Source organism: Misgurnus anguillicaudatus, chromosome 13 (genome assembly GCF_027580225.2).
Source record: "Misgurnus anguillicaudatus chromosome 13, ASM2758022v2, whole genome shotgun sequence".
NCBI lineage: Eukaryota > Metazoa > Chordata > Actinopteri > Cypriniformes > Cobitidae > Misgurnus > Misgurnus anguillicaudatus.
Window position 1 is genome coordinate 32,128,478 of NC_073349.2, and position 24,089 is coordinate 32,152,566.

Below are 24,089 nucleotides of genomic sequence, written 5' to 3' on the forward strand. Positions count from 1 at the left end.
AAATAAACAGACTAAGTAAGTAAGAGTGGATTAATGACGTCTGTTTATGACACAAGACACGTCAGTCAGTGTGGTTCTCTCTACAAAAAATCTTACCTGAACACTGAACTTGTTAAAACAGACATTTATTGCTTATTTAATTGTTTTTCCAAGTAGAAAAGGTGTGTGTCGTTCTTCATGAGAGTAAGGGTGGGTAGTAAAAGTGAAGTAGTGGCCAGTGTATGGTAACCTGTACTTGATAAGTGACCTCTTCGTTTAACCCATCACAGTAAACGAGTACAAACACACGGACACACGGAGCAATGAGCAGATAACACTGCAGCGCTCGGACAACAATTGGGGGAAAAGATGCCTGATTTTACATTTATTCAAAAGGGTGTAAAGTTGACACATTAGGATTTAGTTGAATGTGTAAGTGAGGTTATGATGGGCATTCACCAGGACAAACACAATCCGCATCTATGAATCATGACTCTGATATCATCTTTAAATGTTTACTGTTGCCTATCTCACATCAGAAATGTATCACTCTTCACAACCCCCATTTCCATCCTGTATCTGCATTCCTGTGCTTACTGATAATGATCAAAGACTATCGGCAGAGTTGCTTGTCTAGTACTTTGGGGGTTAAAGATGATCTGATTGGTCAGTCTGAATGTATTATGTTGGTTGTGTTTGGGTCAAGAAAGGAATAAAAGACATCTTGTGCATCTTTGTTTCCTCGTGTCTTAGGTCCACCCTCAGGATGCAAAAGAGAAAAGATGCAAGGATGGAGGAGACTTAAATAAACTTGATATTATCATATTAAGTGCATTAAAAACCCAACATATTTAACAAGATGTATAAAGTTCATAGAGTTCATATCCTCTCTGGTTTAGTCGATAAATCACCTCACGCGTGTCTCCTCACTCATGACTCCTCCTCACTTCTCGTTCTTCGCCTCCTCACAGTGCATTGAAATAATTGAGATGATGGTGGAGATTTATCGTTTTAACTGTTTATGGATCAGTGTTTAAGTTGTGTAAGAGCACCATCTGTGGATAATAGTGGAAATATGGATGGGTGTAAAAACTCGTCATTGGCAAGGGAAGCGTTTTCTCTTAATTGACAAGATAAGGCGTGTTTTGATCATCACTCTAAAGAAAGAAGAAAATCTTTTCTAAAAGGCATTAACATTTGTGAAAATCATAAAAAATGTTGTCGATGGATGGCAACTTTTTTTAAACGCTAGCGGGGAAAGGGTTAAGTGTTAGCATTAAATCAAAACTAAACACCATGGGCCTCATTTATTAAATGCTGCGTAGAAACAATCCTACATTTCATCTTACGATCATTTATCAAAAATGCGTATGTGTGATTCATAAATGTAAAATTTATAATTGGCAAATGATCTTGAACTTGTGCGCAGCTGAGCAGTTTCAGATCTCCACCTTTAAACGATGCCTAATTAATGTCATTGACATATTAAAGAGCATCTGTCAATGTTTAAATCCTTTATGAGCATCAAGACCAAAACCCTCAAAGACAGTCTGGACGTTGCCGTGGATTTTTGTGTATGCACACTTTATGATCAAATCTGTGCGTACGCACGCTTTATTAATGAGGCCCCTGATTTGGTTTAATAATACTGATTTAAAAAATTAAAGACACTTGTGATTGGGTATACAATACTTCACTTAAATCTAAATAACAATCAAAAAACATGAATGGTGGCAGCGAGTTGAAAAGTGAGGGGGACAAAATTATTTTCATTTCATTGTGGGGCGGGCATACGTTCAAATGGGGTCGTATGTTTCCCCCACTTATACCACGGGTCTGTTGAATGCTGCATTCTGATTGGCTGAGAAGTGTTCTATGGGTGTTGATTATTTTTCTGTAAACCGCACACCTAACTTTTCAAATGTCTTAAAAATAGGCACCAGAGCAATGTTTGTGGTAACCGTGGTATAAGCGGAATAATTGACTCCGGTCCTTTGAATTATTTGAAAATAATGCACACCTGCGGTGTAACGGTGTGCATTATTTTCTTATAATTCAATGGCCCGTCGTCAATTATTCCTTACATATTCTACACCTGTGTAATGTACCCTCAAAATCAGAGTGCATTGTGGGTAAAACGTAGTGAACAAATTTAGGGAATGAAGTTGTTCACTCAGGTTTCAGACACCATTACAAAATGGCAGACGTCACATATAGTGCACTATGTAGGGAATAGGGAGCAGATTCAAACACACTTGTCTTTTATTTCTTCCTTGACCATGTGACCAAACCCAGTATGATACATTCAAACTGACCAATCAGAACCCTTACAAAAATTAACCATGTTTTTGTGGTAAAAGTGTAGTAACCATGTTTTTAGTGTGTTAATTATTATTAGCAAAAACATGGTTAATTTTATAAGGGAAGACCGCCTTTAACCCCCACTGTACTTGACAAACAACTCTTTGTGACAGAGTAATACATTCCTGTTTTCCTGTTATCTTGTGTTTACCTATTTTGTAAGTACTTTGAATGAAAGCGTCTGCTAAATCATTACATGTATAATGAAAATGGCTGTTGCACGGAAATCTTCAGCATAGTTGATTTCATTTGGGTTAAACCAAAAAGTCCCAAATAATCTGATTCCACTTCTCAAATATCCAAACAAATTCAACTCGGACAAGTACACACAATCCTCATAAAAGTCTCAACCTAAACCCATTAAACCCTTTATAACAGAGAAAGTAAATGGGCGGACTCATGTACAGCTCTTTGTGTGTGTGTGTGTGTGTGTGTGTTTGTCACTTTTAACCCCTCATCTCATCTCATCTAAAGCACAGTGAGAGAGAGAGAGAGAGAGAGAGAGAGAAGCTCATGCATCGGTGTCTGATATGCCTGTAATAAGTCTGGGGCTGCTTCAATGGACCTTCAGTGTTTTAATGATCCTCATCATCTTTCAGAGTGTTTGTCTCATCTTCAACACAACCAACTCACAGGACAGCAGGTCAGAACCTCTTTATTCATTCATTCATTCATTCACTTCAGTCTCATACAGCTTTTAGAGAGACTCAAATAGATGAATCTCTTTGTTTTATAACAACACTGATGATATTACTCTATCATATGCAGTTATTTAACATTTTGAATGTGTTTAATGTGGTGAAATACATGAAACTGCTGAATATTCCTACTGTTTAAAATACTGTGATCAACACTACTGCTAACAATAACCTACAAGAATAAGGGTTTGGTTCCAAAACTAGATAACTACATTTAAATAATTAAAATGTTTAGAAATTGTGTTTTTTGGTTGTGCATTCCAATTAATAACTGCAGTTGGTTTGTTTTGCTTTAAGCCTTCATAACTAAAAAATACAGCTTAATAGCACAATAAAACACAATTAAAACATGATAACATAATAATAAACATGTTTTGACAAAAATGGTAAAAACTGAGTTATCTGGTTTTGTACAGAGCCCCAAAGGGGACATGGAGAAACAATTAAATAAAGTTTAGTTTCTTGTGCGCATGTGTAACTAAACTTTTTTTTAAATTCTGCACATGAAGGTTTTGTGTGAGCACATGAAACTAAACTTTTACTCCAATGTCACCTTATAGGGGCTCTGTAGTTTTGGAACCAAACTCTTCAAATATTACACTTTAATAGAAATACATGACTTCTCGTGGGTTTCATTAGCCGGAAAATGTATTTGAATAACTTTTGATTATCAGTTAAAAGTCCATAATCTATGTTTTATTTTTTAAATAATTTGTTGGTAATGCTTTAGATTACAGCCCAAAAGTACTACAGCGAATTTAAAGCGTACCTTTCTGTAATTATATACTTAGTACAAACGTGTAATTATAAGGAAACAATTTATAATATTTTTTGGGAATAAAGGAGGAAAAACAAGGAAAAATGCAAATAATATATGCAGTAAGTATTTTGTAACTAAGGGCTAACTATTTTAATTTTACATGGTATGTATGACCTATATGTTAAAAAACTTGGAAAATTACAAATGATTTATACAGTAAGTAATTAATAACTTTGGGCTAACTATTCAAATATTAGGCCTACATGATCTACATGCAAAACAACAATAAATGTTTGAGAGCAAAACACACACATTCATGAATTGGCTCGATCACACTTCTCTCCACATATAGTTGGTGTGTGTGGTGCAGGATTTTTTGGGGTCATCAAGCAAAGTTAAAAATAGGAAAGGCTACTATGGTGAAAACAAGGCAAGAAAATCAAGCTATTTTCTGTAGTTACTGTGTAAATACATCATTGTTTTGTGTCGTTACAGTGCAATTCAAACTAGTTGTTCTGAGTATTTACCAGGTAATTCTTACCTTTGCAGACTGTAAACTAAAGGGGTGCTTTGCTTTGTTCACCTTTTGTTATGAATTTAGTTATAACACTATAAACATACACAATACTGGAATCTTTATTTCAAAACATCTTTATTCACTTATTACATTTATTTCCAATAAAAAGTCATAACAAAGTTTCGTTGTTTTTTTGCGGCTTGGCTTCCTCTGTTTGTCTTTTTATCCACCAAGGACTCGGAGTCGGATGTTGAGTTGATGTAGTCTCACAAATGCTGTTTGGCATTACATATAAAAAAAACATAAATTAAAGTCTTCATTAAATGTTTCTTCACTGTACCTTAACAGAAACTTGGTTTTCTAAGCCAGTTATTGTTAACTTTGGGCTAAATTATGTGCTAGCTAACCTGCTGCTAACGTTAGCTGGCAACTTTCTTGAAAAAACATTATTAAAACGCGTTAGTGATGTATTAACAAAAGATCTTGCTCACATCACTCGCAGCCGTACTTCACAGTGTAGAAAGTTTTTAAATCCTTTCAGTAAAGAGATTTCACCGAATTGCGTTGCAGCAAACCTCCTGCAGAATGAGAGCTACTTACGCTGTAGGATACTTTCCGGGCTGTAATCATTTAGTTTGTTTAGTTGAATTCAGGACTGATATTGCGTTGTGTTCTTAAGGTGAATCATTTAGTTCCTTTACTTTCCCAGATAGGGCTTATCGTAGTCCAAGACTAAAATCCATATTTGAGCTGCGCCTTTATTTAAAAACATCTTGTATGAGTGATATTGTTTTGTTTGAAGATGCACATTGGTTTTGTTTTTTGTGTAAGGTTTGTTTGTAAAGAACGACTTAAATGTCCTAATATAACTAACGACTAGTCCTGGATTAATCTAAACCCTGTCTGGGAAACTTCTCCTTTAAGTTTGTTCATGTGGTTAAATCATTGATGAAATGCTTTATCTCACTTCAACAGAAATGAATGGAATTTTATGGACTGACTCGTAAGAATTTCACCGAAAGAATACATGATTCATTTATCAAAAAACATTGCTGTTTGTTCTTTTCTTTAGGGATGAAATGACAGACACGCTGTATCAGTTTCACTGTGCCAAACTCAGAGCAAAGTTTTCTGTCATCAGTCCGGCAAAAAGGTGCGGCAAAAACCCATCAATAACTGACCTGACCATGACCTTCACTCTTTAAAATGATTAAAGATATCTTGGCTTTACAAGCCAGATCATAAAATATCACCAAAAGTCACTGACACAAGTTTTTGTGTGAGAAATGAAACTCACGTGTCTGATTTTCTTTCAGTATGAATATCAAGAAATTCAATCAGGATGTGTCAGATTTACTGAACTGTCCTTACAGCTCAAACGTAATCGAGCAGGAACTAAACAGGTAACTTCATTTCTTTCTCATAACAGCAAACACACAGATAAAGGGGATTCAGACCCCTTTAAATGTGTCACTCTTTGTTTCATTGCAACCAGTTGCTAAAATCAAAAAAGTTAATTTTATTTCTCATTAATGGACACTCAAAATCTTGACAGGAAAGGAAGGAAGGGACCACAATCTACTTAATATTTAAATATAATATTCCTCCAAATGTATGCACGTAGTGTTGTTCATACTATACTGTAACACGTGTTTAAAAATGAAGTCAAAGAGATGTTGAGTTTGCTGGCTGTTGATGATGAATGATGACAATGTGTCTAAGCAATCTCATCACAGGATAAGAAGTGAACAGTGCCCCAATGTGAAGTGAGCAAGAGTCCTTATCAGTGCCCGAACCTGTCTACATGATTTACTGATTCACAACCTCAGGAGCTGATTGAGACACACAGAGATACGCTAATTATTGAGCGGTGACTTCAACGGCTCGCATTGCTCAACTTGGTTGCAAGTTAGTTTTTTACAGTAGTTTGTGTAAAGTTTCATCAGTTTATGAGTCACAATGTTATACTCACTTATCACACGATGCTCTGGTGAGTAGTAGCCTACTTGATTCTGATTACCGGTAGTCAGTGTTTAAGAACTGTGACTACTACTACTAGTATTACCATAAATACTTTTTTTTATAAAATAAAAACCAAAACCAAATGCACGTTCGTCTGGTTTAAAGTCATAAGGAAATGAGTTTTCCATGTCAAATGTTTACGTTTCTTACAAATGAGCTGATGTTATGTGGCAGGGCCACGGAAAAATGCGGAGATCCGTGAAAATGCCACGGAAAAATGAGAAAAATTTGTGAGATCAGGTTGCATATGAATAGTTGGTGCCCATATACCCGTATATTTACTCAGTCAGTTGGCTTCGTCTCTGGGTTCTGATCAACCTGTCAGGGTTTATTTTGTGATAACAATCTTAGTCGCTACTGCAGACTTGATAAATATTTGATTTATTAATCTGGAGTTAGTTATTAAAGGAAAGATCATACATTTCAGTCAGTTTAATTCATGCTGAGATTAATAGAAACATGATCGTTTAGTTTTAATGAAGGGAAAACCTTGAAAAGAAGAAATGAAGAGTTTGGTTCCAAAACGCAATAAATCCATTTTGACAAATTTCGGTAAAAACGTGTTTTCTATACCAAGAAAGTGACAAGATGAAAACAACTATTTTCTGTTACAAACTTAATTCACATAGCATCTTTAGGTTATAAAAACATAAAAAAATAAAATCCAAAACTTGATTTTCAAAGATTTATTATAAAAACGAATTATTTTTTTCCACAAAATGCAATAAATCCATGACGGTTTTTTTTCAAAATGCTATAAATCTATTCAATCAATGTATAAATGTGCATTCATCTTTGCCATTTTATATTAATTTAGTTGAACAGTGATATACAATGATTAAAAAATAAACATTAATGTCATTAATCAAAACACTTACTTTGTCATATTAAGATCACTGTCATTGCTGCGGTTATACTTGACGCCGTTGCTTAGCATTTTTCACAGCGATCAGCTGTAAAATGTTTTTGGTCCTGATTGATTTTCGTTGACTTTGAGTAAAATAATGTAAAGTTTTTCATAAGATCCTCTGGGGTCAATGTGTTAGCATGAGAAGCTTGATGCTGTCGGGAGAACAAGCACCCGTCTCCCGAGTGCCTCTCGCAGAAATTATTAGATGTTGATGTCTTAAGTTTCTTTCCCATCACAGAAAACCATCACAGGTTTATCAATGCTATTAAAGTATTATTTTGTTTTGTTTGTTGATCACGAAGTACAAAGTAGATGAGGAAAACTAGGACTCCGTGTACATAGCGCGCCGCCATGTTGGTTTACATTGCGTGAATGGTCTGCTGTAATATGTGGAACGGATTTATTGCGTTCTGTAAAAAAGGAGGAGTGCCGTTTATCGCATTTTGGGAAAAAAGGGAGAAAGGATGACAAAATAACGCGGCGGGTATTGGATTTTGCGTAAAATTAATTATTTACTTTTAACTACTGACCTGATATAATACTGATTTTGGCAGTAACTCATTTTTTTTCAAAAATGGCGTTTATTGCGTTTTGGAACCAAACTCTTCAAATATTTTGCTATTATCAGAGAAACTGAAACTATGAACAAGTACATGTTAATGAAAGTCATCTCACAACAAGACCTCAACCAGATCCTGTAGAAACACTTGAAATCTGATAAACCTTAACACATGATAACACATGAAGAGAGCAGAAATATCACATCTAATCAATGAATGCTTTACTTTCTTTCTTTGTGTGTGTGTGTATGTGTGTGTTTATTTCAGGGTCAATCTGAAGTTTTGTTGTAATGCTACAGAAACTTTATTTCTCACCAAACACAACACAGCTGTCAATCAAGAGATTCAGTATGAAAACAATATTAAACAAATACACAAAATGGATGCAAAACTTCACAAGATGTTGCCTGAGGTGCGTGTGTGAATATATCAAACTCTGTAAAACCTGTTTATTTGTGCTGTAATTGTGTGTTTGTGTACATGTATATAGGACATTCCCTGGATTTCTGGTGGTTTGGGTCGCTGCGCTGTGGTGGGAAGCGGTGGGATTTTACAGAACAGTAGCTGTGGACAAAAGATTGACAGTGCAGACTTTGTCATACGGTAAAGACATCCCATAATAAGACCACTATCACATCCATCTATAAACATGAATCATGTCTCGCTCTGACCATCATTCTGTTTTTTAGGTTTAATTTGGCGACTCTTAATGTCACTGATGTTGGTGTGAAGACGCATCTAGTCACCATTAATCCCAGTCAGATTGAGAAAAAGTTAGTAACCAGACACACACGCACGCGCACACAGAGACACAAACACAGATGCACACACAAAAATGCACTCAAAGACACATATGCAAAACTATATAGCTGAATTATAAGAGTTGTGTAGATGATAATGACGTATCATGATCCTCAAACACGATTGTTCCTCCTTCTTATGTAAACCTCAGAAGAGCGCTGGAAAACAGACCAATCACAACATAACACCAACTGTGATGTTACAGTCATGATGTACGCCCACAATAAACACATTGGCGCTTTAAGCCAAGCGTGGTGCACAAGCCCTGAAAAGTGAAGCCAAAACATTTCAATCGCCCCCCAGTGACTGGTCCCAGTACAGGTCATAAACCCCGCCTCCACATGTTATTTAATGGGACTTGAGACCAACTAAACAATTTAATTATACTTCAATTATCTTTTTTCCGAAGCTGGTTTCTGTCATTTACTGTAGTTTTTATCACGCTGATGTAAATTCAAATGTTTGTTTTTAAAATAAGTTTGTTTTTAGTTTGTTATTTAATGATATAAAAACAGTGATGTCACGTCATGATTGACAGTTGTGATATGCGCATTCTGCAAGGGCGGGGCCTTGATTTTGTGGCATTACTTCCTGCTCATTACTGCGCAGGACTCGTCCTGAAATCGCTACTTCGTAGACTCAAGACCCAAGATGTCAGCACTGTATCGGGACATTGGCGGCTTCACTTTTCACCAATGGAAGAGAGCAAACGGGTGTCATCCACCTTTTTTTACAGTCTATATATAAGTGTTGTTAAACAAAACAGAGCGTAGTTAACTCCTCCCCTCCCATCCGTGCTTTCTGAAAGAGTCATGAATGCGCCCAACTCCCACTCCGACATCCTTCTTGTCGTTTATTGACTGAAACACTTTGTTATGTTTCGTGATGGTCGGTTTTACCGCTTTGTTTTTGTTTAATTTTGTGGAGCCTGGGCTGTCTGTAGAGACCACGTTTTTTTACAGTGTGTTCAGAGGACAGGCAAAAAATGTTATGGCATAAAACACGTGAATTCACATAAAGCACCTTTAAATTAAGTACAATGTTGTTACAATGCTAAAAGCAAAGTTGTTACTGCTGAGTTAGTGCTATATGCTAATTAATGCTTTATGCTAGTTAATGCTATATGTTAGCGTTTAGGCTGAAGTTCTACTATTGACGTTACAGTTAAATTTTGCAGGTCATTAACGTTCATTAACAATCTCCAAACTCCAAATTGATTATTCGGTAACGCTTTAGATTACAACCCGGAAAGTACTGCGTAAGTACAATGAATTTACACCGTACCTTTCTGTAATTATAGTATACTTATAAAGTACGTATCTGTAATTATAAGGGAACAATTTATAATATTTGGGAAATAAAGGTGTAACAACAAGGCAAAATACAAATAATATATGCAGTTAGTATAACTAAGGGCTAACTATTTTAATTTTACATGGTATGTATGACCTATATGCTAAAAAACATGGAAAATGACAAATGATTTATACAGTAAGTAATTAATAACTTTGGGCTAACTATTCAAATATTAGGCCTACATGATGGTCTACATGCAAAACAACAATAAATGTTTGAGAGCATAACACACACATTCATGAATTGGCTCGATCACACTTCTCTCCACATATAGTTGGTGTGTGTGGTGCAGGATTTTTTGGGGTCATCAAGCAAAGTTAAAAATAGGAAAGACAACTATGGTGAAAACAAGGCAAGAAAAACTGTAACTATTTTCTGTAGTTACTGTGTAAATATATACCTTTGCGGAGTGTAAACTAAAGGGGTGCTTTGCTTTGTTCACCTTTTGTTATAAATGTAGTTATAGGGTAAATACCATAAACATACAATACTGGGATCTTTATTACAAAACATCTTTATTCACTTATTACATTTATTTCAAATAAAAAGTCATGACAATATTTCGGCTTGGCTTCCTCTATATAGTCTGTGTATATAACTTCAGTGTTTCAGTTGTCTGGTGTGAGTTGTTCTGTAACATTTGTGAATAAAGGCAAGCAGACGATCCAAATGTGAACATGAACAACATAATACAAAATAACACTGGAACTATAAAACAGAACAAAACAAGAAACCAAACCCGGTAATCCACATAAAATGACTCACAGCAGACAACTAAAACACTGAAGTTATATACACAGAGTATATAGAGGAAGACAAGACACACCTGGGGAACAATCAGCACACGAACCAATGAATAAAAGAACTACAAAGAACTACAGACATGGATGACACAGACATGACTTCAAAATAAGAGTTCAAGACCGTAACAACAACAGCACTGATTATGTTTAAATGTGTCAATGTAAGGTGCTTATAAATCAAACATGTATTTTAGTCTGGGACTAGGATAAGACCGCATCTATATAAACAACACATTTTAACAATACATTTGAAATGTTCATATACACTTTACGCAGGTTTTTTAGTGAGTGGAATTAAAGTTTATTCTTGTTCACTTTAAATTGAATGATCTTTATTAAATATGAAGCCACTATGAAGTCCTAACTTAGTTGTAATGATGTTATTTTCCAGTAATTATAAATCAGACTTTATTAAACATATTTTACTGTGTTTTTAAACACATAAGCAAACCTCTCAGAGTCATTAAATCTCTTCATGTACATGATCTTTATTCGAATGTTCAATTCTGCTGATGTTATTCCTGTAAGTGGGTTCATTTGCATACAGTAGATATATAGAATGGGAATGAAACCCAGTTTAACCCCATACAGTCAACACAGTTCTGAAGAACAGACACATTTTAAAAGTACATTTGTGTCCTCATTAAAGGATTTTCATGCTGACAGTAATCTCTTATTTCCTTCACTGCCCCTTACAGTAAACAAGTGTTGAGTGACAAGAAGTTTATTTGTATAACAAATAAAGTTTACAAAAGGTCATTCAAAGGGTTTTACATCACAATAAATCATTTCAAAGAGAAAAACTGAAGAGAGAGATACTTAAAGGGGACATTTCACAAGACTTTTTTAAAATATGTAAAATAAATCTCTGTCCCCAGAGTACACATGTGATGTTCTAGCTCAAAACATCATATAGATAATTTATTAGCAAAAGTGATCTGATCTCTGCACTAAATGTCAGTGCTGTGGTTGGGTAGTGCAGATTAAGAGGCGGTATTATTATTATAAGATCCCCTTCTGACATCACAGAGGGAGCCAGATTTCAATGATCTATTTTTTCACATGCTTGCAGAGAATGGTTTATAAAAAACTAAGTTACTGGGTTGATCTTGTCCACATTTTCTAGGTTGATAGAAGCACTGGAGACCCAATTATAGCACTTAAACATGGAAAAAGTCAGATTTTCATGATATGTCCCCTTTAAATATATGCTAAATATATTTTTGAATTCGAAACTATTAGTTACAACTAAATATATTTCAAAATCTATTTCAAATACATTTCTAATTTTACAACACTTTTATTTTCTGTTTTATTATTTTTAATGAATTTTAAATGATAAAGTAATCACATTAATTTCATTGTAACAGTTATTTCACAAGTTTGCATTAACATGTAATCAATATATGATTATATGTTGTCCCCTACTCTGGTCCATGCTGATGATGAAAGCAAGTCATGTCTTGAGACAAATCATTGATTTCTGTTTTGAAATAAAACTTTACTGTTGCAGAAGTGTGTAAGAGTTGTGTTTGTGTTCTTTGTTTAAGTCTTTTCTGTATGTGCCTGTGTAGTTAATGGACTTCAGCTTAATCTAATGTGACAAGGCTAATCTTACATGTCAGTATAAATCCAAGCAATTTTTGGAGAATTACTAAATGTCTTTCTTGTAAGTCAATTAAAAGTCAGCTTTAAGAAAACAGCAGATTTCTATTAACAAAAGTAAAAGTTGGTATTATGTTCTTAATAATACAGGAGTTTGATTTATTTATTTAACTCCCGCCCAAACGCAACCCTGCCAATCATAACGACACACCCCATTTCTATAGCATCAAATTACTAGCTGAAATGAAACGTATCACAAAAAATTGACCATATATCAGCGTGATATCAACTACCTGAAAGGACCAAAACCAAGTGTAAATAATTTTTTTATTTAGAGCAAAGTTCCATTCGTTTGCATGTAGAGGGCGGGGTTTGTGACTTGTATTGCATCCAGCCACCAGGGGGCGATCAAAGACCCAGAGGCTTTACTTTTCAAGATGTATAAGGTGCACCCGGTGCAAACGGATGGCGTATGATATCAAAGCATCGCGAGAGCTTTATACATGCTTTATAAATCCAATTTATAAAAATTTTTGTTGATCGATCTGCAGTCAGGTGGGTGGGGCGCAGCGTACGTCATGAGGCCCCGCAAGAATCGACAGCCGGCCGACGTCAAAGTACTGCGAGAGCGATTCACAAAATCATATGGAGGAGTCGGCTTTTAAATTGCTCTCATGAAAATTTGACGTCATTCGGCTGATGGTTCTTGCTGCGCTGCATGAAGTCGAACAAGCGTTTTATCAAACGCAGGCACAGATCAATTGAAACGATCAATCAATTTCAGTCCTTGCAACCATTTTCTTTGAAAACGTTAGCCGTTTGACATTGCACTCGACCCGGCTTCATTCTTTGGAAACTCTTGCTTACTGAGCAGAGCCACTGATGGAGACGGCGATAGATATAAGGTTCGTGCCTCTTAGTGGTGTGGAGGAAACGGATGTTATTTAAGCGTGAGAACAAAATTTAAAAGATAAAATAATGAATCGACTATAAATATTGACATTGACTAATTATCGGTGTCGACGCAGTCGATTGTGTCGACCAATCGTGACAGCTCTAGTCTTTTATTTCTGTCACAAAGTACTCACTGTGAGGAGACAAAGTGTAAACCCACGTGCAGTTTTATTAGATAAAGTAACATGAACAAACATAAACATACAGAACCTACACTAAATACACTGACATTTAAACAAAGCTTGACAAAGATAATGCAACACAGGGGGCTTATATACATACAGGGAACCAATCAGAACATGACACATGAGGGTATAATCATAACAATGAACACTTCAAAATAAAAGACATGAACATGAACACAAAACTTCACAATAAAAGAACACAAACACAACTCTAACAAAGTGTCAAATAAAGATAAAGGATAAATAATGATGGTAGAAGTTAACCAAATGTTTCAGAAAGCAGTCCAACCAAGCTGTTAAATTATTTAAAGGGTCCATGATCTGATATTGTGGTAATGGCAGATGATGTGTGCTTTGTGCAGAGGGTTAAGCGTGCATTTATTTCTGAGAGAAGAACAAGAGGGGATCAATGGATTTTGTCTAATTAGTTATACTAACTAACTACAGGTTTATCCACAGACTGACTATAGCTTTTTATCCTGTGATGCTGGCTTTTGATGGGGAATCACCCAGTTTAGGGGTACAGAAGTGTTCATTAAAAAACCTCTGTGTGTGTGTGTGTGTGTGTGTGTGTGTGTGTGCGTGTGTCTGTAGTTACAGAGATCTGGAGAAAAACGCAAGTTCACTGGTGGAACGAGTCCGTGTGTATGGGAACGCTCACCTCATCATCCCGGCCTTCGCCAAAGTGTCCAACACCAAGTGGTCTCTCCAGACTCTTCGGGCCCTTCGGCCGGTCAGACCTCAGCAGCCGGTCGTGTTCTTCAGTCCCTCTTACCTGCGGACGTTGGACCGGTTCTGGAAGGAGCGTGGCCTGAAGGAGATCCGCCTCTCGACGGGGTTTATGATGATCAACGTGGCTTTGGAGCTGTGCAAGGACGTGGACGTTTACGGATTCTGGCCGTTCGACACAGACTTGCAGCTGCGGCCGCTTCCTTACCATTATTATGATGAGATGCGCCCGAGCCGCTACATGCACGCCATGCCGGAGGAGTTCATGCGTCTGCTGCAGATGCACAGCCAGGGGGCGCTGACATTACACCTGCAGAAGTGCTCTTAACAAATATACATTGACATCTGCTGGTACTCAATGCATCTCCACCAAATCTAAAGGATTCATGCAAATTAATATGTTTACTGTTTTGAATGCTGAACGCTCTAGAGTTTTGTTGCTTTTAAATTATATAATGCCTATTTTTACAAGATGTAATATAAGTCTCAGGGGTGTCCAAAATGTTTCTGTGATGTTTCAGCTCAAAATACCTCACAGATCATTTATTATAGCCTCTCAATAGTGTCCCTGTTTTTGGTTGAAGAAAAGGTTTGCACATGAAGGCAGGATGAAATGAATGCTCTTTAATATTTATATTTCTTTGAATGTCAGTTTATGCACGAATTTCTGTGAGCTGTGAACAATGTGCCCCCTTAAAAAAATTGGTGGATCTACACACACACGCACGCACGCACGCACACACAATGTCTCTAGGTGATAGTTTGTTTCTTTTTTCTTTGTCTGTCTGTCTGTTTATTTGTTTGTTTGTGATGATGGTGAATCTGTTAACACAACTAAATAATTATTATCATACATTGTCAAAGTGTGCAAATAAAGCCTTTGATTTTTTGTAAGAATTTGACAGGTTGGCATGTTTTTTAAATGTAAATAATGTCAACTCCAGATTGTCTTGTATGACATTTTGGGTTAATTTTCGAGTACAGTTTTTCTCCAGTGTTCAGATCTGATTGGTGTGTCCGTCTTATATAATCTGCATTATTTCCTTTTCTATCTGAGAGATTTTGCCAGTGAAGAAACTGTGTCATTAGTGTCTAACTGGACTTTAGAGTCATAAAACGAGTAAATGATTAATTTGACTACAGATGAGTTCAGACGGCTACAGGTTTCTCACACATCAGTACTTCTAAGACATTAAACCTCCTGACAGCTGTACGGATTCATGTAAGTGTTGTGTGTTATGAAGGAAAGCTGATGAGCTGCCATTAATCGTCATTAAACCGCATGATCGGAGAGCAATGGAGGACAATAAGGTAAGAGATACAAATATTGAAAAACATTGAAATGACTTGAGATTTCACCAGACTTTTCTCTTTTTTAATAGACTGATCGTGTAAACCCACCCACAACAACCCCACCCGCCACGCCCACTTCACCAGTGTCTTCTGAACAGCCAAGTGAGAGAATATAACACACACACACACAGATCTATAATGTTTGTGATGTCATATTTCTACAGTATATATGATTCAATGTGCAGTTTTATAAAATCTGTTTTTAATTAATTTTTTAATCAGAATGCTAAATGTTTGACAATAACTTTTTTTTGTTATGTGAACCAGGATATCTGTTTGTCCTAAACAGAACATTCAACAATGATCAAAACATCAATTAGAAAGTTTTAGGTTTCCAAAATTATTCGACCACCATATGTTGAAAAATAACAAAAAGAGGAGATATTGATCAGTAGGCACTGATGTGATCAGAAAAGGTTCATGCTCGGACTTTGTGTGTGTGTGTGTGTGTGTGTGTGTGTGTGTGTGTGTGTGTGTGTGTGTGTGTGTGTGTGTGTGTGTGTGTGTGTGTGTGTGTGTGTGTGTCTTGCAGTGGGTTTAAGCAGTCCAGAGTTATTAAGGGAAATAAAACACCCTCCTGTTCTCAAACGTGTTTCTCCACAGACGGGACTTAAGACGATCTTCTATGGACGAGGACGACCTGTAAGACTTACACACAATACAGCATTCAGTCTTACATTCACAAAAGATTTTATCACATTTAAAAGATTTTGACAATTTGGTTCCAAAAATATAAATGAGTAAAAACATCAGTTAAATCGAAGTGCTTATTGAGTTTGTGTATCTTATTGTATGAAAAAAATCAGCTGTGTTAGCTTTCATCTAATTCATTATTATTTGTCTAAAAGTTTTGTTAGTTTTTAATTTATGTTGTAGAAACAGGAGGAAACGAACGAATCAAAAACCTCATGATGAAACTCCACCCTCTACAAAACGCTGCCCTGTCATTGACAGTTTGACCTGCCAATCATTTCTAACCTGTCCATCAATGGAAGGAGGAAAAACACCTTTTTTATATTGTGTAAACTTCATTCATGACTTTGTCTTGAATTGATTTATGATGTGTTTGTGTTCTTAATAGAGACACTTGTGTTGTGTTTGTCATTAACACTGTAGACTACTACACAATAAAACTCATAACTACTAAAACATCTCTGTGTGTGTGTGTGTGTGTGTGTGTGTGTGTGTGTGTGTGTGTGTGTGTGTGTGTGTGTGTGTGTGTGTGTGTGTGTGTGTGTGTGTCATTACTTTAAAAAGTAATGAATTACTAGATACTAATGACATCTTCAATCATGTAATTGGATTACTGTAAAAATGTACAAAAAGTTTTAAATACTTTCTAAATCCTATTTAGTAAAGATAAGATTTAAACGGCTGGCACAAATCATATAAAAGTACATCAGTTATTCTGGTCAAACATTTTAAGGTCCAGTTTTCACTATTAACTAACTATTAACTACTTTTCCTCAATATAATCCTAATTACTGCTTATTAATACTTAGAAAAAAAATTGTTAAGTTGAAGTATTGGTAGGATTAGGGATGTAGAGTAACATTTTGCAAAAACAGACATTAATATATGCTTATAAATATCTCTGTTTATAATATAGTAATATAATATAGTAATATTAATGCTAATAACCAACCAGTTAAGAGTGAGAATTGTAAACTACACGAGTAGTGTGTTACCATTGCTCTTATTAAAGGCGGGGTGCATGATTTTTGAAAAAACTGTTTTGAAAAGGGAGTCAGGCTAAGTACCAAAACACACTTGTAGCAAATCAGCAGTAAGGGGCGTGTCTATCTACTAACCGACATCATTGTCTGGGTTGCGTATGTGTGGGGGCGGGTCTATCAAAAGAAGGTCCAGATTCTATTGGGGTAGGGACGTGTTTGTTTAGATGATTTTAAATGTCAACAGATGTTTCAAAGATAATACATCCTGCCTTTAACAGAACCAAAGTATTTAAAGTTAGAAGGATTCATAAAAAACATGCATTTTAACTTTAGACTTTATCGGGCGGTTTCCCGGACAGGGATTAGACTAGTCCTAGACTAAAACATTATTAAGAGCTGTCCAAACTGAAAACAACTTGAACTTGTCATGAATCTGGTTTTCTCTGTCTGCCTTTTTGTCACATACACACAAACACATGCACATACACTCATTTATTCACATACACACGCTTTCTCCCTCTCTCTCTCTCTCTCTCTCTCCCTCTCTCTCTCTCCCCTCTCACCTGTCTGTCATTACAATCTGCGCTCGCGCTGATTGTTGTGACACCTGTTCCCACTCTGCCCTTAGCATTTATCTAGTGGCTGTTTCGGCAGTTTCTTTGTCGGATTATTGAATTACACATGTTCTCTGTATGCTCAACAGCTTGTGATATCTCCAGACTGCCTTTGTTACCTTTTTGTTCATTAAAGACTCATTCCCTGTGATTCCTGCCTTGGATTTATCATTTTCAGTGCAACAGAATAATCCGACCAATATTATGGAGGCTGCAGAGGAGAAGTCTGTGTTTTCAGCAGTCGAGGTGCAGGGGGCCATGCTTGGCAGGCATGAGGAACAGCTTGCCGCCGCGCATCAGGCTGTGGGGAGTCTATCTGCTCAGGTGGCCGATCTGTCTGCTCGTCTACTCCATCTTCATCAGGGGGCGGCCGTACCATCTAATCAGCTCCATCCCGCTGAGCCCAGGGTTAACAACCCATCCAGCTATGCCGGTGAGCCCGCTGAGTGCAGAGCCTTTCTTATCCAATGCGAGGTTGTCTTTTCTCTTCAGCCTCAGACGTATGCGGAGGATCGGGCTCGCGTTGCCTTTGTGCTCTCCCTCTTGAAGGGTCGAGCACGCGAGTGGGGAACTTCTGTGTGGGAGGCGAACGCCATATGCTGTAGCAAGTACAGTCTCTTCAAGGAGGAGATGACCAAGGTTTTTGATCGGTCTGTTTTTGGCAGTGAGGCTTCTCGTCTGCTCGCTACTCTACGTCAGGGAAGGAGATCTGTGGCTGACTTTGCTATTGAGTTTCGTACTCTTGCCTCTACCAGTGGGTGGAATGATCCTGCCCTGGTCGCTCGTTTCTTGGAGGGTCTGTGTTTGGAGCTCAGAGAGGAGATTTATGCTCGAGGCGCTCCTGCTGAGCTTGACCCATTGATTGACTTGGCTATCCGTCTGGATCGGTGTTTCGAGCAGAGAAGACGAGCTCGCACTCCCAGCTCTGTCGTTGACTCTTTATCTCCAGCTATTCCTTCCCGTCACTTGGCTGAAGCCGAGCCCATGCAGTTGGGCAGCGTCCGCATCTCTTCAGAGGAGCGTCAACGTCGAATCATCAACCGCCTTTGTCTTTATTGTGGCACCGCTGGTCATTTCGCCTCCAACTGTCCTTTAAAAGCCAGGGCTCGCCAGTAGACGGAGGAGTACTGGTGAGCGCATCTGTCATTTCCTCCTCTCCCCGGTCCCGGACTATGATTCCTGCTAATCTCCGCTGGTTGGGGCACTCTGCCGCTGGTCTTGCTCTCATTGACTCGGGAGCCGAGGGCAATTTCGTCGATGAGGGGTGGGCCCGTCGGAACAGGATTCCATTGGTCGAATTGCCTCAACCCACCTCCGTCTTCGCTCTGGATGGCAGAGAGCTCACCACTGTTCACCGCTCTACCTGTCCGGTTAGTCTGATTGTTTCCGGTAATCATCAAGAGACTATTTCTTTTTTTATTTTTCAATCTCCCTTTACCCCTATTGTGTTAGGACACCCTTGGCTTGTTCTTCATAATCCTCAGATTGACTGGGTTAAGGGGGGGGTTCATTCATGGAAATTGTCTTGTCATGCTAATTGTTTAGTGTCTGCTGTGTCTCCCGTGACCTCTGTTTCTGTTTTCCAGGAGGAACCAGGTGATTTGTCTGGGGTACCGAAGGAGTACCATGATCTGCGATCTGTCTTCAGCCGTTCCCGAGCAGTGTCTCTACCGCCTCACCGTCCTTACGATTGCGCCATTGATCTCCATCCTAACACCACGCCCCCTCGCGGTAGACTTTATTCCCTTTCAGCGCCCGAACGAGAGGCTCTGGAGAAATATATCACAGAGTCTCTTGACGCGGGGATTATTGTTCCATCTTCGTCTCCCGCTGGCGCTGGTTTCTTTTTTGTCAAGAAGAAGGATGGGTCTTTGCGTCCGTGTATCGATTATCGAGGGCTGAACGAGATAACGGTGAAGAATCGTTATCCTTTGCCTCTTATGTCATCAGCCTTCGAGATCTTACAGGGCGCAAAGATCTTCACTAAATTGGATTTGCGTAACGCCTACCATCTAGTGCGCATTAGAGAGGGGGACGAGTGGAAGACCGCTTTTAATACCCCTATCGGTCACTTTGAATACCGGGTTCTACCGTTCGGTCTCGTAAACGCTCCGTCCGTCTTTCAGGCTTTAGTTAACGACGTCCTGAGAGACATGCTGAACGTTTTTGTTTTCGTGTATATTGATGACATTCTTATCTTCTCACCGTCTCCCCAGATACACGTACAACACGTTCGCCGGGTCTTACAGCGCTTGTTAGAGAATCGTCTTTTTGTCAAGGCTGAGAAATGTGTCTTTCACGCTCAATCAGTCACGTTTCTCGGTTCGGTAGTCTCTGCAGAGGGGATTCGTATGGATCCTGATAAGGTCCAGGCGGTTCTAGATTGGCCGGTTCCCGAGTCTCGGGTCGCGCTTCAGAGATTTCTGGGTTTTGCTAATTTTTACCGGCGCTTTATTCAAGGTTTTAGTCAGGTTGCCGCCCCCCTTACTGCCCTCACCTCATCCAAGACCCGATTTTCTTGGACCGAGGCTGCTCAATTTGCGTTTGATCAGCTTAAGAGACTTTTTACCTCCGCACCTATCCTGATCACGCCTGATCCTAAGCGTCAATTTATTGTGGAGGTCGATGCCTCTAATATTGGAGTCGGAGCTGTCTTATCGCAGCGCTCCTCCCAGGATGATCGCCTTCATCCTTGCGCTTTTTATTCTCACCGTCTTTCTCCCGCGCAATGCAACTATGACGTTGGTAACCGAGAGCTTTTGGCGATCCGTCTCGCGCTCGGTGAGTGGCGACATTGGCTCGAGGGAGCCAGTGTTCCATTCATTGTCTGGACGGATCATCGTAACTTGGAGTATATTCGTTCGGCTAAGCGTTTGAGCGCTCGTCAGGCTCGTTGGGCTTTATTTTTTGACTGTTTTGATTTCTCGATTTCATTTAGACCCGTCTCAAAGAATCGCAAGCTCGACGCTCTTTCCCGGCGGTTCGACCCTCCGGAGGGAGTCCCGACCGATGAGGGGATCTTACCTCAACACTGTGTGGTCGGGGCGGCCGTCTGGGGGGTGGAGCGGACGGTTAAGCAAGCTCTCTCTCAGATTAGGAGACCCCTTCCTTCTCCCGAGGGAACCTTATATGTTCCCGAGTCCGTCCGTCCGTCTGTCCTTCGTTGGGGTCATGCGTCTAAGTTGGTCGCTCACCCAGGGGTCAGAGGTACGTTAGCTGCGATCCGTCAGAGATTTTGGTGGCCCACTCGTGAGCGTGACGTTCGGCGGTTTGTCGCTGCTTGCTCTATTTGTGCCCAGACTAAGTCCAGTAATAACCCTCCGGCGGGTCTTCTCAGACCGCTTCCTATTCCCACACGTCCGTGGTCTCATATAGCCATGGACTTTATTACCGGTCTCCCCATCTCAGCTGGGAACACGGTCATTCTTACCGTCGTGGACCGTTTTTCTAAGGCTGCCCATTTTATTCCGCTTCCTAAATTACCATCTGCTAAGGAGACAGCTCAGATTATGGTGGATCACGTTTTTAAGATCCACGGTCTCCCCTTGGACATTGTGTCTGATAGAGGTCCGCAGTTTGCCTCTCAGTTTTGGAGGGAATTCTGTCGACAGATTGGGGCTTCCCCCAGTCTGTCGTCGGGTTTCCATCCTCAGACCAATGGTCAGGCGGAACGGACAAATCAGATTTTGGGTCGCATGTTGCGTAGTCTTACCGCCTCTAGTCCTGCGTCATGGTGTGATCAGCTGTCATGGGCTGAATATGCACATAATTCTCTCCCTTCGTCCGCTACCGGTTTTTCTCCGTTTGAGGGTTGTCTCGGTTACCAGCCGCCTATTTTTTCTGCTCAGGAGTCTCGAGTCTCGGTCCCGTCTGTCGAAGCGTTTATTAAGCGTTGTAAGCGTACCTGGAGGAGGGTGAGATCTAGATTGTGTCAGACTAGAGAACGCACGCGTCAAGCTGCCAACCGCCGCAGAATTCGGTCCCCCCCTTCCCCCTCCTCCCCTTGATGAGGGGGACTCTATTTACAGAGTTCGGAGACTTCTCGATGTTCGTCCTCGGGGCCGTGGCCACCAGTTTTTGGTTGACTGGGAGGGCTACGGTCCAGAGGAGAGGCGGTGGATTCCAGCCCGGGACGTCCTGGATCGATCGCTTATTGATGACTTCTATCGGTCCCGTCAGCCCCCTTCCGCGAGCGCCTAGAGGCGCTCGTTGGAGGTGGGGTACTGTCATGAATCTGGTTTTCTCTGTCTGCCTTTTTGTCACATACACACAAACACATGCACATACACTCATTTATTCACATACACACGCTTTCTCCCTCTCTCTCTCTCTCTCTCTCTCTCTCCCTCTCTCTCTCTCCCCTCTCACCTGTCTGTCATTACAATCTGCGCTCGCGCTGATTGTTGTGACACCTGTTCCCACTCTGCCCTTAGCATTTATCTAGTGGCTGTTTCGGCAGTTTCTTTGTCGGATTATTGAATTACACATGTTCTCTGTATGCTCAACAGCTTGTGATATCTCCAGACTGCCTTTGTTACCTTTTTGTTCATTAAAGACTCATTCCCTGTGATTCCTGCCTTGGATTTATCATTTTCAGTGCAACAGAACTGACATATCTTAAAATACACCAGTGCCCCTTTGTTTTGCCTCAAAATGCACACAGGTAATGTATTTAGTAAAGCATGTTTGTTAAAACTAGTTATTTTTCCTAATTAAACTAAGGCCTAGTCCTGGATTAAGCTAATCCCTGTCCGGGAAACCGCCCCTAAATGTTGATGTTAAATCCCCTATTGTATTATATATTATTGATCTACAGAACATAGACAGGATTTACTTCAATTACATCAGAAGTTACTGTCATTTAATTACTGAGGAATCCCTACTTAATCCCTTTAAGGAAAACGTAATTAAGTTACAGTAACTAATTACTTAGTAACTAGTGTTGTAAACCTTTTTTAGCGAAGACCATGGGCCTCATTTCTAAAATGCTTCGTGAAAACCATCCTACATTTGATCTAACGATCATTTAACAAAAATGCGCAAGTGTGATTCATAAACTGAACGTCCGCACAGAAATCGCTCGTACCCCTTTCAAATCTATAAATCGCTAAATAACTTGAACTTGTGCGCGTGTCACAAGGTGACGATCTTTTTAAGGGCGGAACCAAAGTTAGGGAAGTTTTTGGTTCCGCCCGGAAGGTTTCCCCACCGGGCCACATATGAAGACGGACCTTTTGACTTCCTGGTTTCCAGGGCGACGCTGTCAGGGCTTTACGAGCCACAGGTGTGAGGCATCGATTAAGCAAAGTGTGATTGGAGGCTGAACCACAATGAAGCACTTAAATAGCTCTGTTGGAACACAGAGGAGAAGCGATTGACACGGAGCGATGTACACGAGAGGCGGTTGACACGGGGGAGTTCCTTTGCCGAAGGCAATACAAAGACACGCACCTTTTGAAGAGCCCGAAGGCTCTGTTGATCCGGGGATCGCTGAAGCGAGCGGAAAGAGGACAGAGCCACAGGAGGCGAAAGGAAGGCAAGCTGTGGATCTTTAAGGAGGAGCCCCCCGAAATCGTTGGAGAGTTAACTGCTGAGTGTTGTTGTGTATCGTAGCGCCGAGTTGGGCTCGCCGGATACGCTGCTTGGATCGCCGTATTGCTCTCTCTCTCTCTCGTTGGACCATCGATTTATGCAAAGAAGGATATCGACAGCCTTATAGGTGGAATACTAGACGGACATTGACGTGGACGAGAGGAACGGAGGAAGAGGGAAACTTGCTGCTGTGAGTTCGCATCTGTGAAGAGGTGATATGGTGGCTGGAAAAAGCCTCATTCATGCATTTGGAGTCATTACAGCGTGAAGCCAACCTAGGACGAAGGCAGACAGTAATTGTGAGTAACTACATCCCTTGAAGTAGGTGTTTTGGATACAGTTGATCTACATAATCGTTGTTGAGTGTTTTCAAGAGAGAGTGAGTGGCCCTACCCCTGTCCCAGTGTGGTGGGTGAGCCGAAGGGTTTTGTGTGGAAGCAGCTACAGTGACGACAACAACCAAATACTAGGCCGTCTACCATCTCCCTTTTCTCGCCCAGAGCGAAGTAGAAGAAGACGGGTGTCATTGTGTGCACTGAGCGTGGTGGGTGAGTCCCTGGATATAGAAATTTTCACTTGAACTGGTGCTGTGTAATGCTGTGTATTGCAGTGAG

General features: G+C 39.6%; 1 protein-coding gene across 1 annotated transcript; it reads left to right on the top strand.

The window, feature by feature from the left end:
* The first annotated feature begins 2,794 nt into the window (after positions 1–2,794).
* Positions 2,795–15,669, top strand: LOC129430631 (alpha-2,8-sialyltransferase 8F). Its single transcript, XM_055188011.2, has 8 exons — positions 2,795–2,983; positions 5,388–5,468; positions 5,632–5,718; positions 8,075–8,219; positions 8,298–8,410; positions 8,497–8,580; positions 14,106–15,551; positions 15,623–15,669. The coding sequence occupies exons 1-7, from the start codon at positions 2,871–2,873 to the stop codon at positions 14,566–14,568; spliced, it is 1,086 nt and encodes a 361-aa protein (XP_055043986.2). The 5' UTR covers positions 2,795–2,870; the 3' UTR covers positions 14,569–15,551; positions 15,623–15,669.
* The last annotated feature ends 8,420 nt before the right edge of the window (positions 15,670–24,089 follow it).

Excerpts from the sequence above, each read along its gene's own strand:
- LOC129430631 (XM_055188011.2), top strand. The coding sequence starts at position 2,871 with ATGCCTGTAATAAGTCTGGGGCTGCTTCAATGGACCTTCAGTGTTTTA. Across the intron at positions 8,220-8,297 it reads TTCACAAGATGTTGCCTGAG|GACATTCCCTGGATTTCTGG; the intron begins GTGCGTGTGTGA and ends ACATGTATATAG. Across the intron at positions 8,581-14,105 it reads CCCAGTCAGATTGAGAAAAA|TTACAGAGATCTGGAGAAAA; the intron begins GTTAGTAACCAG and ends GTGTGTCTGTAG.